The sequence below is a fragment of the Pteropus medius genome, unplaced genomic scaffold, assembly GCF_902729225.1.
Source record: "Pteropus medius unplaced genomic scaffold, Ma_sr-lr_union100, whole genome shotgun sequence".
NCBI classification, from domain to species: domain Eukaryota; kingdom Metazoa; phylum Chordata; class Mammalia; order Chiroptera; family Pteropodidae; genus Pteropus; species Pteropus medius.
The window spans coordinates 27,041,074-27,058,005 of record NW_024354500.1 but is presented as its reverse complement, the minus strand read 5'-3'; the positions used below and the strand labels follow the sequence as shown (position 1 = coordinate 27,058,005).

At 34.6% G+C, this 16,932-nt stretch overlaps 1 protein-coding gene across 14 annotated transcripts in view; it reads right to left on the bottom strand.

Moving 5' to 3' along the window:
* KHDRBS2 (KH RNA binding domain containing, signal transduction associated 2) overlaps positions 1 to 16,932 on the bottom strand; it is a 512,467-nt gene that overhangs the window by 195,893 nt on the left and 299,642 nt on the right. For all 14 annotated transcript variants that reach the window (XR_005650707.1, XR_005650704.1, XR_005650702.1 and 11 more), the window contains 2 exons: positions 8,420 to 8,547; positions 442 to 640 (listed from right to left, as the gene is read on the bottom strand). Coding sequence is in view for 5 of the 14 variants with exons in the window: in XM_039852950.1 (XP_039708884.1) it covers positions 442 to 640; positions 8,420 to 8,547 (327 nt within the window). In the remaining 9 variants the exon portion in view is untranslated. The remainder of the gene's footprint in view (positions 1 to 441; positions 641 to 8,419; positions 8,548 to 16,932) is intronic.

Sequence of the window (16,932 nt, the reverse complement as noted above, 5' to 3'; positions counted from 1 at the left end):
TTGAATGAAAGACCAGACATATGGTCATGCATGATTACCAGCTTATAATATATTCACATTATATTTGTCAAATATTTCTGAGTTTTATGCTAACCTTTATCGTGTTCCAGAAGCTTCTGAATATATGACACATTATGTTCATAATTATTTCCACTTGACATTGATCAAGTCTTCTAAATATAAGAAAACCAAAAGATTGTTTGATTCTTAAAATGCAACCTATTTAACTGGTACTAACGACAATCATGGCACCTGGAAAATGAAAGCTTTTCTCAAAATGCTATCATTTAAATGCACTGCTTAAACTCTATTGCAAATGAAATTCATTTTTGGCAACAAACATCATCTGTTATATTCACAGTATACGAATATCTTTGAGGCTTAGCTTGTCACCCAATTAATTTAACTTTTCTTAACAACTGATTTCTCAAGGGTACTTACATATTCTTCATAAGCCTCATGGGCTGGAGGAGGGGGTGCCCTGTATCCTGGCACCGTTGGTGTGCCCCGGGCTCTTGGGGTAGGAACACCTCTTGCTACAGGGGGCACTGGAAGAGCTCCACGAGTCACAGTGGTCCCTCTGGGAGTTAGGACACCTCGTCCAGGTGGCGGGGGAGGAGGAATGGCACCCCCACGGCCCCTATGAAAAACAGGACATGTACAGATGAGAAACAAATGATGAGAGAAAGGGATTAAAACAGATAAATCTCTCATCTTACAGCCTCCATACAATGGGAAGAAAACCAAATTTCTCTCTCTCTCTCTCTCTCTCTCTCTTTCCTGTGTGTGACAACTGTGTGTGTGTGCAGCACGTATTTAATTGTGACTCTTTAGGATGTAAAGTGCTTTGACCTCTACAGTTGAATAATTTTTTTTAAGTATTAGCTATGACTTAGTTATCAAGAAAACCATGTAAAATTCTTTGATAGTTTCTTTTATAAAACTAAAAAACTAACTAAACCAACCAAACAAACAAAACCAATCCACTGTCATTTTATTGCAAATTTACCAGGAAGACCCAAATGAGAGCACTGTCTAAATATATGACTCACTGGACAATCAATGAAACTGCGCTGCTAAATGTCACTGTCTCCTCCATGGTAGACGTTATTGACAGTGATGAGCAATGTTGTCATTTATAAATAAAAAAAAGTCAGCCTGCAATTTAATACTTAATAAAATGTGGAAATTCAACCATCGTGATATCATTTTGTTTTTTATAGTAACTTAAGCTTGAGGTCACTTGAAATCACAACTCATTGTTGCTGATTTGTTATCATGAATGTAATCCCCTGAACCGGTACAGTCTCTGATAAAATGTAGTATTCTCTGCTAAGTACGGTGCTAGTGAAATACATTAGGGCTCTTCAATAAAACGAATAGACTGAATACTCTGTACCACAGCGCTTGAAACAGAAGTAACTTGTGCTAAAAGCCTAAGATCAAATGGATGCAGCCAACTTTTATGGCATTCTGAGGCCTTTGGAAAGGTTGAATGTCTGGTCTTTGTGCAAAAGTGTGGCTATTTCACTTTTTATTGTCTGAAAGGCTGGCCTCTATAAAGTACTACTTTCAGCAGGAACACTAAAGCTTTGGAAAAAATAATGATTATTGGGACGTCAACAATCATGCTGTCTGGCTGCACCCACAGATGGGAAATGTAGGTTATGCTTTCTGCTATGAATAGCAGTCAGCTGGCTCTTTCTTGCTTGCAGAAAATGAGCTTTTACAAGTGAATAGTAAGAATGCTGGTAAAGCTTTTAAAAGTTTTAAATAGATTACAGAGTTGATGAGCAGAGAAATTATCAGAGAATTTATTGCGAGTCCACTATAGAAAGAACAGTCTCCTAGTTTGGGGGATGGCGAAATACAAAAGACCCAGAATGCCCAGTGCCTGCTTTAAGCACAACAGAGCTGAGGAGGCAATATTCTACATTATCATAATAATATAATACAATATTCTATATTATCATGATAATATAAAAACATCTATAAAAAATGATGTAAAGACCAACGTTACCTTCACTGGGCCAAGGCACCTATCAGTTTCCTCATAAAAAGGGTAAGCATACATCCAGGTTTGTGTGGAATACTTCTGATTTATAACTGTTATCCTACCTTTCTATTCAGTTTAGCATTTTAACACTCTCAGAAGTGTCCACATGTGGCTAGTAAATTATATGTCACACTGTTTTAAACAATATTCACAAGTCCTGGGTATTAATCATAGGTAAGTATTATAACTGTTTTTTTTTTTCTAATAGGTAAAATCAAATTTCTGAAAATGTAACATTTCTTCTTGTTCTAAAATTATGATGCTTGCATCAAATCTAATTTCTCATTCTGTTCCTTCATCAACTGTGTCATCAGACACAGCCCTAGCAAACCTGTCTCCTGAATCTGACTCATTACCTCCTATTCACTATGTACTTTACCTGGAATATTAACCTCTTATCTCTCTTCTCCACTTTAACACAAGATTCATGCCACCTATTTTAGGATAAGGCTGAATCCATACTCAGTATTTTTTCCTTCATTTTTCTGACTTCTTGTAAGCTTTCCATCTTTAACTCTTCAACTCTTATTCATTCTTCAATCAAATGTAATCTAGGTATTGCTTTTGCCATTTTGTTAAAAATATTCTTGACTGAGCTCACCAGTAGCTTAGTGATTTCGAAATCCACTGAATTCATTTATAGTCCCCATTTCCCCACATCTCCCTTATTATATTTATCACTGTGGACTACTACTTAGAAACACCTTCTTTGAACTTTGTCTGTTTATTTGTTTTTTTATTAAATTATTTTTAAAATTTAGTTTCAAGTACATTGGTTAGACATCTATATAGTTCATAAAACGATCCCTCCAATTGCTCCCTTCCCTGCCCTGACCCTCCACCTAGGCAACATATTAATGCTAACTGCATTCCCTCTGCCGTGCTCCCCATCCCTGTGACCAACTATCGGCTACTAATTTGTACTTCTTTAGCCCTTCACCGCATTCTCCCAGCCACCAATGCCCCCTCCCTTTTGTCCGACACCAAATTGTCCACTATATTTGTGAGTCTGTTTTTGATTAGTTTGTTCTTTTTATTCCTTAAATTCCACATATAAGTGAAATCATATAGTGTTTATCTTCCTCTGTCTGACTTAAATACCTTAAATATCAAAGCAGTATCTTTGCTTATCTCTTTCCTTTTCATATGTAGGAGTCATGTTTTCTTATCTTTTCAGCCACTCTATCTTTTGGTTGGAGTACTTAACTCTTTTCCATTTAAGGTAATTATTGATAGGAATGTAGCTGTTACCATTCTGTATTCCTGTCTTTGATATATGTTTTTTCTTCTTAAAGAAGTCCCTCCAACATTTCCTGTAATACTAGCTTGGTGATAAATTCCTTTAGCTTATTTTTGTCTGGGAAGCTCTTTATCTGTCCTTCTAAATGATAGCTTTGCTGGATAAATTATTCTTGGTTGTAGATCCTGGGTCTTCATCCTGTGGAATATTTTTTGCCAAGCCCTTCTGTCCTGCATAGTTTCTTCTGAGAAATCAGCTGCCAGTCTTATGGGTTTTTCCTTATACATAATTATTTGTTTTTCTCTTGCTGCTTTTAATATTCTTTCTTTGTATTTAACCTTAGGCATTTTAATTGATGTGTCTTGATGTGGGCCTCTTTGGATCCCTGATTTTTGGACTTCTCTGAGCTTCCTGGGGTTTTATGTCCATTTCCTTCATCAGATTAGGGAAGTTTTCCATCGTTATTTCTTCAAACAGCTGTTCAACATCTTGATGTTCTTCAGTTACGCCAATTAGATGGATATTTGGAGCCTTAATACTGTCCCATATCCTCCTTAAATTATTTTCGTAGTCTTGGCATCGTTTTTCCTGCCATTCTAATTGAGTGCCCTGACTGGCTTTCCTGTCCTCTAGATAGGGCATTTGATCCTCTTTATTATTTACTTGTTTATTCTGTTGTTTATTCCATTTAATACACTTCTCATCTCAGATAATGTGTTCTTCATTTCTGACTGGTTCCCTTTTATAATTTCCATTTCCATTTTTATTTTTTTTTAATCTCTCTGTTGAAGTTCTCACTGAATTTATCTACACTCCTCAAAAGTTCAATGAGCTTTATAAAAGTTCATTATAACCAGTGTTTTGAACTCTGCATCTGTTAGATTACTTGACTCCATTATATCTAGATCTCGTTCTCTTCTCTTATATGGTTTCTGTTTCTTTGTCTTCCCATTTTAGCTGCCTTTCTGTGTCTGTTTCTATGTACTAAGCAAAGCTCCTAAATCTCCCGGTCTTATTAGTGTGGATTTGTGTAGTAGGTGTTCAGTGGCACAGTCCTGAGAGGGTTTCAGCTGCAGGCCAAATTTAGCCCAAGCCTCTACCCCTCCAGGGCCACCTGTGAAGATTCAGCAAGCAATCCACAGATGCTTACATACAGTTGCCTCATAAAGCCACACCAGAAACCGAGGCTGCCTCCAGTGTCTCAGGAAGGAGCAACTGACTCGCTGAGGATATACCTCGATGTGGCTTGGGTGGGGCCACAAGTTGGAGGAGGCGGGATTTCAGGGAATCCTCTGGGCAGAGTGATCTCTGTTATCCAGTTTGATGACATCACAGCTATGACGGTGCTGTGTCCCGTGCACTGGTAGCAGGGAGGGCTCAACAGGGAACAATGGATACCACCAGCACTTCTGTACCCAGCAAGTTTTGCCTCGACCCTCACTCTGACAATGTCTCCCTGTAAGTCCCTGGTGCCCCCTGCACACAGCCGAATCGGACTGGTGCTCAAGAGTGAGCAGGTCCATCACCGCGAAAATCCGTTTGTGGACGCTGCCCCTTTAAGAGGCGTCTGCCGCTGCCGCAGCCGCAGCCGCAGCCTCTGTCTCACTCAGTGGCTCGGGACTGGGCGGCCCTGCATCCTTACCTCACCCTACCTTCTGCTGTTGCAGGGTGTTTTCTTGGACTTCTTCCTAGTTGATGGCTTGTTCCTCTAGAGCCCAGGTGATTTTTCCTTGCTGCTGCTCCTTGTTTCCATCACAACTTTGATATGGTCACCAGAGAGATGAATAGAGCCTCTATCATTTATGCCATTTTTTTCCTCAGTCTTCTTTGAACTTTATGACTGCTTTTCTGCTAACCTCCTCCTTATTCTTTCTTATTCTTCAACTTCCTTCTCTGGCTTCTCTATTCTTGGGCCCACCTTAGAATATGGGTGTCTGTCCTCTAGCCTCTTTCTTTTTCTCATGGTGTACCCTACAATCCCTAACTCAAATAATGGCTATTATCTATTTCCTTCCCAACTCAGGCAATATCCTGGATTATGGGCCTCACATCAGAAGTTCCTTAACTTGTCTGCACATTATAGTTACCTAAAGACCTTTGAAAAATTCCAAATTCTGGACCATACTCCAAGCCAATTAAATCACAATCTCCAGAGGCAGGAAGCCCTCAGTGATTCCAGTGTGCAGACCCCTGACTTATATGCATTATCTAATTAAAAATCTTGACATGCTTACCATTCCTATGCTATTTTAAGGGTTGAGGATCAAAGCACAGAAAGTATGGATCACTTTCCCAAGGTCACACTAGCACATCCATAGAGCTAAAATTAATTATAGGAATCATTATAGTTTTTATTTAACTTAGTCATTTATGCAATCTTAGTTGATGATATGATAATCTCTAATCAGGCTAGACATCACAGTTATCCTTGGGCCCTCTTCTCCAACATCGAATTGAACACTAATTTATATAAATTCTAATCTCTGATCTGGTCTTATATCTCTATACACATTTCTCTTTTGGGTAATGGACTTGTCTTCTCACTGGCTTCCTTGCCATGAGTCAGTGTCTTTCTGCCTCTGTCTGGCTCTCTTTGACTGCTCTAATTTTTCTCTATTACCCACACTGATGACCAAGTGGTCTTTTTTAGAAGCAAATATGATTATTCCCCTCTTTACTAAACTCATTAGTTCTATGTATTGATTCTCATTATAGTAAACAAAAGCCTTCAAAATCAACCCCTAAAGTTTCATTTTGCAGTGTTTTCTCTCATTCAGCTGTAATGGTGATTTGTGTTAGAGATGGCATGTGTCTTAATTCTTTAGTCATATAAGATAAATGATTATAAAATATATAGATATAATGCTTTGTTCTCTGGTATGTACTATTATCAGAAAACTAGTTTTCATAGATATGTTTATTGAAACAAATTCCTTTAATTAAATAAATTTTCAACAAATTATTATAGAAGTTTAAAAATATTCTGAGTACTATTCTTTTTAAATATGACTGTAACTGAATAATTTAACAGTCGTAATTTCATAAATATGTACAAATTAGCATTAGTTAGCTTGTTTCCAAGAGATTTTTGATCAATATGATTTCCTATTTAGTGAAGCTCTTTCCTTATTCCTTCTTATTTGTATATACATTTCATCATGTGGTTTGATAGAGAAAACAAGGGTTCTTCGTTTACTTTCATTAATGTTAAAATAGTAAAGATATCAGGATAACATTGGTAGTAAGGTTTAATTTTCAACATTAATTTTGTCTTTTTATACATGCAGTATCAGATATGTATGATATGAGATATTAAAAATCAAACGTTTTCAAATTTTTCTTTTAAGATAATCAAAAATCTAGGCCATAATGCAGTATTCTTTATTAAATCATTAGAGATTAAAATTTTAGTATAAAACTACTGAAATTGAAACCTTATATGATTCACGAAAATATGGCAAATATTACAATAAGGAATATCAACAAAATAAAATCTGTTAACACATGATTTTATAATCTCAAAAGCAGGTTAATGCATTATTTTTAAAAATGGTCCCAATTTCAAGGAATATAGACTAGAAAAAAAATGTGACCTCTGTAGATATAAATCGTTATTTTTTTTGAAATGTAAGAACAACAAGTTCATGATTTAAAAACCATATGACTTAATCAGTTAAGATACCTGCTATATCATTTAGCAATCCATGATGATGAGGTTAGAACTGTGCAGGTTTTATAAAAGTCTGATTCCATTAAAAAAGTATGTCCATAAAAAGTTATGCCACATGAATTTTTAGCAATAAACAAGTATTTCTGGATAACACCAGAGAGCTCTTTTTTAATCTTTTAAAGAAAAAAATGTAAAAATAAGCTCTAGAACATTTTCAGAAGTTTTCCTTTAGTCAAATGTAATTTTCAGAATTGCCACATTTTACATTTACATCGTTATTTCCTTGGTATTTTATTTGGAAGTTTATAATTCTTAACTTTTTTTTTCTAACAAGTTTGAAACTGTTTGTGGTATTTATGATTTAAATATTAAAATAATGGTTTTTCAACAGTGGTGGTTGAAATATTTGAGTCATAATTTAATAAATAAACTGAATCAGCAAAGTACTTTAGAATCTCTTAAGATGATTTCTATGCAATATATAAAATAATATTCTAAATCTATGTCCTTTAGATAGTTGAAGGTCAACTGTAATAAGGTGAGAGAATGATAGAATTACATAGTCTATGTGTGAAGGCTATGAGTATTTTTTACTTTACTGCTTTACAAACCAATGCTTTCTGTTGAAAGCTTGACAAATTCAGAATAACTACAAAACAAATGTTCTCTGATGACCAAAGACATTGCAAAGTCAAATGTGACTAAACTTTAAATACTCTTACCATCTGCCATACAAGAAGTGCACTTCTGGATTTCTGTACTGGTGTTATACATATATTATCTATCTATCTATCATCTATCTATCTATTATCTATCTATCTATCTATCTATCTATCTATCTATCTATCTATCTATCTATCAATCAATCATCTATCTATCTACCATCTATATCTAATCTACCTACCTACCTTTTTATCATCTTTCTATCTATCTTTCAATTATCTAACTTTCTGACACCATCACCCATCTCTCTACCTATCACAGAAGGCTATATCAATTCAAGGGCCACTTAAAGCACAGACACAATTTATAACTTTCTCTTCAGGCAAGGTTATCCTGGTTCAAAAGACAAATGACTGTATCATCTGCATACCTTAACCTGGGGACAGAACCAAAAAGTAGAAAGACTTGGGATTGTTCCTCTTATTTTCTCAGGACAGTTGTTAATTATGGAGTCAACTTGTCTGTGACCTTGGGCAAATTCCTCACACTTTTCTGTACCTGAATTGTTCACCTGTAAATAATATTTAATCCTAGTATGGAGGATTTGATGAGTTAATTTATGAAAGTTCTTATGTACTATAAAAGCATGTGTTATTGATTTTGTGGTAGTGCTGGTTATTGTGGCTGATGTTATTGTTTATTCTTTACCATAATTATGCCACAGAGCAAGCCAGTACAAGATTGCCATCCTCATTGGCTGTTACTTTACTTAAAATAAAAACTAATGTACCTTGAAGGAGTTGTGGGAGCTATTCTGATCCCTCTGCCTCTAATACCTCTGCCACGACCAGAGTCCTCTGAGCCATTTAAGTAAGATAATTCACGTAGTTGTTCTTGACGAATTTCATCATTGTAGTCCTAGAAGGGAAAAACATGACTTGTTGAGTTAAAATGGGGCATGGGGTTCTTGGAGCTTAAGAAACAGTAAGAAAGGAAATTTTTCATTTATTTTCTGGAGCCTTGTATATAAAAATCTAAAGTGATGTAAAATCGTATATCCTTTAAATTCTTATTTTTACATAGAGAAATTGAAGTTCTTTCTTTTATCAAGGAAGTAAGTACTCAGCAAAAAATTAGGTGAGATTTGCGGGGCTATCACTTCATGTGCTTCCCAGAAAAAGAAAAACGTTCCAAAGTTATGATTGCTAACAAAAGAATTACTAAAGAACTAGAATAACTGCTTGATACTCATATAACTCCTGAAACATAAACCAAAAAGGGGCAATCTCAAGGCCCAAAGTAGATACTGAAGATGTACTGAAATCATTTAAAAAAGTACAAATAATAGGGCACAGTTTCAGATAACTGGGGAGCTATGAAATCCAATCAAATGACTTGATGAGCAACATTTAAAAATAAGAACTTTCTATGTTGTAGAATTGGACTGACAGAAAGTAATAGCCATAGCAGAAGGCAAATTTCACAGTAATAACCAGAGATTCAGCCAAAGTCAAAAGGACTGTCTCTCCCTTCATTAATGTGGAAATGTATCAGTCGTTTCAATAGGACCAACAGTGGATCTGTGTCACTAAAGATAAATTCTATCTTCAAAACAACAAGTGTCGGTCTTACTGTTTCTCCTTTTACTAATACACTCAACACACACATGCACATATACACACCTGGTTAAACACTACAAAGCTATTTTTTTTTTGCCAATTAGCAGATATTTGGGCCTGTCCAAAACGTCCGTAAGTTTATTTGGTCCACGCCAAATGGTCTTTGATATTTGGTCCTGTCAAAATGTTCATGCTTAGAAAACACTCCTGAGCTTAAACAGCCCACAATATTTATTTATACATTTGGTTTATGAATACATAAATATTATCATTTTTATTGGTCCAATAATTGTGTTGCAGCTGGATTGCCAATAATAACCCTGCTTGCCTCAGTAGCCTAGCTAATAATGGCTCATAAGTTTAGATAGATGGATGAGCATTCAAATGTTGCAGAAGAGTGGGATTTATATAAACCATGATTATTGAGGAAGAGTCCTACAGGTAGAGATATGCACAGGGGACAGCAAGTTGAAGATGGGCTCTCACAATTCTTGATGTGTTAATACAATAGCATATATCAAGGATCTTTTTGGCGTGGACTAAATGTGCCTATGGATGTTTTTGATAGAAACAAAATTCCTGCAAGGATTTTTACCAAACGGCCAATGTAAATAATTCTTTTTCAGTAAAAATATGTTTTAGTAAAATTGACTTAGTGGATTTTCTAGTATTGAAGAGAGGTCTAGGAGTTCAGACTAGGAATATTTGTGAAAGGTGAGCTAATAGAAATGATGTTTGAGGCTTAGCTGTGGGAACAAAAATCAAATCTATTACCTCATCAAATGATGCCAGTTTAGCTCTGCTTATATATGTAATAGGGACATTAAGTGATAATTGTGTACACTCAGCCAGACACTTCTGTCTAGAAAATGGCAGGGTTGTATTCAGCCTACAAGGATTTCTAGTGCATGGCTTGACCTCATGCTCCAAAAACTGCTTTGATTACAAGCAAAAGTAGTAGTCACTCCAAAGCATTTATTTTCTTATTTTTAACATGTTTCTTTCATGTTCATTCTCTTATGCACTTGATTATAATAATGGGCTCACACAGTTGGCTGACTGAAGAGCTACACAGTTTCTCATCAATCATATATTATTCCATTTTTACCTCTGAATTTTCACATTCAAACAACATCCAAACTAAAAGATAAACATGTCTATTATTTTATTAGGATCAGGAAATATGATGAATTGCTACTTCTGAGTGAACTGACTGGCCACCTTCAAAATAAAAATTCCATAATTTTCCCATATAATATTCCTAATAAGAAAGGGGATCTACACAGCTTCTTGTCTAAGAAAAACCACAGACTCTCAAAGTCCTTATGAATTGTAAAAAGGGATGGATTTTCATTACTGGTAACACTGAAGGTTGGAATGAAAATTAACAAAATTGCAAATGAATTCAATATATGTAAAACTTATTGAGAGCATATATATATTTTTGCCAGAATCAGATAATATAATAATGTAGGTGTAATCTTATTCATTATATAATCATAAAAAACTTCTTTTTAATGTCATTGCACCAGGAAAGTCTAGAAGCTTCCACCTTTCTTTCCTGTGGGTCAGATATTATAGTGTGAGGGCTCTCCAGCTTTCCCTGGTTCCCTCTTTATTTATTTATTTATTTTTAGTCACAGAGAATGTTCTCTAATAAAATCCTTACACGTTTAATCCCAGTTTGTCATCTGCTTCTTGGAGAACCCAAACTAACATAAGAGCATGGATAAAATGAAATTCCTAAGATTACAAACCCGAAAGCTTTGGTAAATCCATTAATGTTAAGGCTGGTGGAGCCTATTCCCTCCACAAACTCAGATTAAATTGAAGTACTTGCCATTCTCTTCCTTAAAAATGGTTATATATAGATTAAATATGAAATTGATTACTGATTGCTAAAAAGGGTACAATCAATATTTTTTAAGAAAATAAACTGTATGTTGCCCAATTTTTTTTAACACTTCGCTTAATAAGAAAATATAAAAGTCACAGAGTGAACAAATACAAAATGTATTTTGGGCTGGCGACTAGAATGATTTGGTTGGTGTAGATTAATTGTGATAATAATGAAGAGGCTGTGTGCATGTGTGTTGTGGGATAGGAGAGAATATGGGCAGCCATAAGAAATTTAAGAGCACTTTAGTGAGAAGTGAAGTTATGATTGAGAGATATGAGAACAAAAGAAGCTTTTAGGTGCAGAAATGACTAGGATTATAATAACACCATTTACCAGAGAAAAGAAAAAATGAAGACAAAAAAGATTGGAGATGAAGAATTTTATAGTTGACCTTGATCACCTTAAGTTTAAAATGTCAAAGAGACATTAACCTTAGAAATTCAAATCCAGGTTGATGGAGTAAATTTGAATGTCATCTGCACACGTTTTTGATAACTGAAGCACAGATTACATAGGAGAATAGTAAAATAATGTAGTGCCAAATTTTCTAACCATACTTTTAATGCAAATTTGTATCATTGAAGATAATCAGTTGACTTGTTAATTGCAATGTTTATATCATTACATGTTAAATGATCAGGTCTTTTAATATTTTAAACTTTAATTTCCTAATTAGACATTCAAAATATATATACCACTGTATTTATAGTAATGAAGTAGCTAATTGTTTCAAATACAGAATATACACTTTTTAAATGCCCAAATGTAGAAATAGTTGAAACTTTAGTCTCTAGACTAAATATATCTTGTGTATTATTTTTATAACATAAACGTAATTTTCTAACCACCAAAGTCTATAATTTTATACTGTAGGACTTATTTCCACCCTTCATTAAGCACAGATCTAACTTTGAATTAATCTTTCATAACTGGTACACAAGTCTGGCTGAGCTAGAACACGCTGTTGAGATTTAATTTTGCATACATTGCTGATTATTCAGTTATATAAAATTTGAAAGATACTTAGTAAATAAAATATTCCAAGTTTACCTTGTAGATGTTATCTTATCAGAAATATTCTACATATTAGTTCATTTGAGTAGTACTGACTTCTAAGATTCTGGAGTCATAAAATATATACATAGAAATGGACGGTTGTTGTTTCATGGCTTTTTAAATTGTATGTTAAATTTGCTAACACAAGTATTTATTGAAAAGTGAAAATATAAGTTCATAAGCAGTAATATAATAATCTGTATTTTTATATTTTATTATTTATTTAATACTTTAATATTAAAAAAAACCCTTAAGAAAGAAAACAGATATAAATAATCACCTAGGTTTGTGAAAAGTTCATAAGACAAAGAAGATAAAGTTATGACAATTCAGGATGAAAAAAATTACAGTCATTTTGAAATAAATAAATATTAAAATAATATATTCCTTTAATTTGTATGCAAAACTGGAATATTCCAAAATTTTAAAAATAAGGTATATCCATATTATGATGAAAATATTCTTGTTAAAAAAATGAAACATATTTACAGAGAAATCTTAATATTATTTCAGATAGGATTCCAAATTACTGAGATTCCATGCTTCAAATAATAACGAATGTTTTACTAATTTGGGGTACACCTGCAGTAAATAAAACATACAAATGCTAAAAATGCTCCATACCTTGCAAGATGAGTTATAAAGTTTCTTTTAAAAATGCTGATTGGTTTGATGCAGCTTTGATTTCAGACAATAGCGATTTAATAAGTAATGGTGAAACTTTAAATAACTCTATCAAGGCCTAAATAACCCAAGCATGTCATACAAAGACATTTTAAGAATTGATCCAAATTTTAATTCTCTCGTAATATCCAGAAATTTTGCTTTTTTGCTGCCAAAATCAGTTTTTAAAATTTGATATCTTGAAATAATAACAAAGATATTCACAATACTTGTATGTTCCTTTTGCTCAGAGTGAGGCAAATTCTCTCTATGAAACAATTTTCATGAAATTCATGAGTGCTCCTTTTTGCATCTTCGACAAGGCCCCCCCACTGTGTTGGCATATGGTGTAAACATTATACACAAAAGCTCAGAGCAGACAGATGTTTGGATGTTCCTAGAAAGGACTCATGCTCATAGGCCGCATATTTAATGTATATGCATAACTTCCCAGTTATATACTCTCATGTCCATCTGCTATGATGGCATTTTGCCCAAAAACAAATTGGGAAGATTATTTTACTTGCGAATAGATGCCACGTAATGACAGGTGTAGACAGGCAACCTGGGGGCACAGTGGGGGACTATTTTCCTGCCAAATCCCCTCCTCTGAGACTATGATGGGCACTGTTGCTGCACGTTCAAAACTGTGATTATAACCACTGGTTACATGTGAACTTATTTTTGGCTCTACTGATGCCAAGAGTATCAGACGACATCAGGAAAGAATGAAATGCAGACTGTAACCCATCTGAGCCATGACAAAGAGACACGGGATTCCTTTAGCCTTTACAAACAGCTAGGTTAGGACACGTTTACCAGTGTAACAAACAAGAAAATGTCGGAGGTGATGGGTCCTGTGCCAATATCAACTCTGTGGCTGAGCTGGAATGGGTAGAAGGCTATTTCATAAAACTAGTGCCATGCTTAATATTATTTAGCAAAACAGTTTAGACTATTAGATAACATTTCTTAGCCAACACAAGGTGAGTTTTAATCAGCCCAGGCTAGAGACCAGAAAAGCTCATTAACAAAACGCATTCAAAAAACAGTCAATTAAGATTTATTAAGAATCTGCTTGATGCATGAGGTCAGGATAAAGGTTTTATAAAGCTTATTTATCAAAGGAGATTGAATATCATCAAGTAAAAATGTTGTGGACTTTCTGTATAGAACCAGTAGTTATGATAATTTCTGTCACTCAAGAATGTTTTCTCTTTTCCATTACCAAAGTCATATTGCACATTGTTTAACAATCTTCAAAAATAAGATAATAACTCTACAGAGTTTATGTAGATATTTTGCAGGACTATTAGAAAGGTTGGTTTTCTGTTTTATTTTACCATAGTAAACATTGGCCACTAATATATGAGGCCCAGGAACCAGGACCTCTGGAATGAGCACCGAAGGACTCATGTGTTTGGTGTTATACTGCCACCCATCCAAGCTTATCAAGTCGGTCTCTACCTCAGGTTAAATTTAGGGTGGCAGATAAATATTTAGATAACATTAAATGAGAGATCTGGGCTGCTTTCTACAAATACCAAGTTTCATTTTTTTTTCAGGTAGAATCGGAGTAACTATTTTCTTCAGTAAATTTTCTTGGCAAGTTACTATGCACATGATACAGAAACTCTATTTGCATTTTAAGTTGCAATAGGAATTAATTTAATACTTTGGCACATTATATCTAATTTAATTTACAAGTACAAAAAATGAACTCTGTTAACACAGAATTGATGATTATTGGTACATTGATCCAATGGGCCCAAATTCTTCTTAACAAATAAATCGTTATGATAAGGATACCTTTAGAGGAGAGTGCAAATTCTGTGCATTAAAATTCTGTGCATTGATAGGATACGGCTCATGTGAGTGATTTTTATCAATAACCTTGAAATTCGAGGCCTTGTCTTAGACATAGAAAATTTACATATTCAAGATAGTAATGAACCTAACCAGCCAGATTTTTAAAAAAATGCCTGAAGTTTTGCTATAATAAATCATCCTTTTATTTATTCAAAGTATCAGTGCAAGGCACTGATATAGGTGCTAGAGACACAGTAGAGGAAAGCTCCTGAATCAGGAGAGCTTAAGTAGATATAGATGACGATATCCCTACACTGGTCATAAAATGTCAGAGTAGGCACCATTTCAAAAAAATACCTAGGCAAGGAGAGAAGCCTTATATTTATTTAATTTTTAAAAATATTTAAAAATTTTATCTATTTTTTACAGTGACATTGGTTAACAAAATCCTCTAAGTTGCAGCTGTACCTTTTAACAGTAAGACATATATATATTTACACTGTGTTCACCTCCCACAGTTGGATTTCTTTCTGTCACTACATACTTGCCCCCTTTTACCCTACCTACCTCCCCTTTCCCCTCAGAGAGAAGCCTTTTAAATATTCTCTGAATCAGTGTCTGCTCAAGTTAACTTTGATTCTTTTTGTTGGTTTAAAAAATAATTTATGCTCAATATTTCACTAATGTTTTGGTGGCTAATATTTTTTTTTTGTTTTATTTAAAAAAATATTGAACTCTACATTTCTGTTTAAGAAAGAAACATTAATTGAGGAGGGCTGTGTAGGTAGGTGGCTCATCAGAAAATCTCTCCTAGAAATTCTCCTTTGCTTTCTCTCAAATAAAAATATTGTATCGATTACTTAAGACTGTATCATTTAATCAGGAAAATGAGAACTTAGTCATAGTAACTGTTAAAAAATTCTTTGAAAAGAGTATAAAATATGCTGTACATAGATATTTTAAAGTTACCTTTTTATTTGATAGCTTCTAGTGACCTCCAAATTTAGTCCTAAAAAAATCTTTGCATATTATTTTTCCTGAATATTTAATCATATTTAAATAGAGTAGTCCTTAAAAATAATGAAAGTGCCACTTTTTAAACAATGTATTAGAGGAGAGCAGAATCATTTACCAGATGGGAAAGAATAAAGCACTGAAGATGAGCAAAGGCAAGCAAGAGTGAGAGTATCCAGCTAGGGTGAAGAATGTTAAGTAAGGATGTCAGCTACTGGATACTTAGGAAGAGAAAGAAAGTAATGGTTAATGAAAACTTTAGTTTCATGGTCAGTAACTGAAGTAATGGACTTTTATGATATCATATGAGTGCAATATAGTGAAAGAAGCATTTGAAAAAAAAATGGAAAACTACATGTTAAAATGTGATGTAAAATTTCTCAAATAGCCTCATGAAATAAGTCACAATTGAAAAGTGAAAAGAATAGAGACTAGAATTTGAAGACCTGGGTGTATAACCTTTATTCCTTTCCTTGCTTCCATTGGTTTTGCCTCGATGGGAACCACCTATTGTATTATTCAGTTGTGTTTTTCTTCCATAATTTGCTAAGTTCTTGCAATGGCTGATAAATTATATACGCATATCTGTGTAGTGGATTCGTTCAGCATCCAAAAAGGTCTTGTGTTGTAGCCTCTTTGTCAGGGGCACACCTTTTAGCAAGGAAGACCTGGGGTGGGCCCATGCAGAGCAGCTGGCATACTGGGCCACTCCTCTGAAAGCGGAACTGGACAACTCTCTGTCTTTAGGCTTCTCCCAAGATTCCCTAATTCCACAGAGCATCTTCATAGCTCTCTTCAAGAGCACTTGAGTCAATTGAATCAGACAGCCCCTCTTTCCTTCCTCCACACAATGAACATAACACACCAGGTAGTCAGAATCAATCCTATTCTGCACGTTGCAGAAGGGGTTCACTGCAGGTGAATCACCACTATATCCTCTAACAAACATGGGATTTTGGATCTTCTCAGCTCTCTAACCTTGCATCTCAATGAATAAAGGAAATGCCTGCTTTCTTGGAATCACGTCCTATATCAGGTACTTCAAGACCATTCAGCCTCCCTACCAAGATGCTTGTATCAAATCCTCTCATTAAAGACATGGGAGAAGTGATATCAAGAATTGGCACTTAGGTCACAATCTTTCCCTAACCCCCTTCCTCAAACATTTTTAGAATTTATTCTGCAAACTCCAATTGGAAGAAGGGAGTCATTTAATTGTTCCATTAAGAACATGCTCTAGAA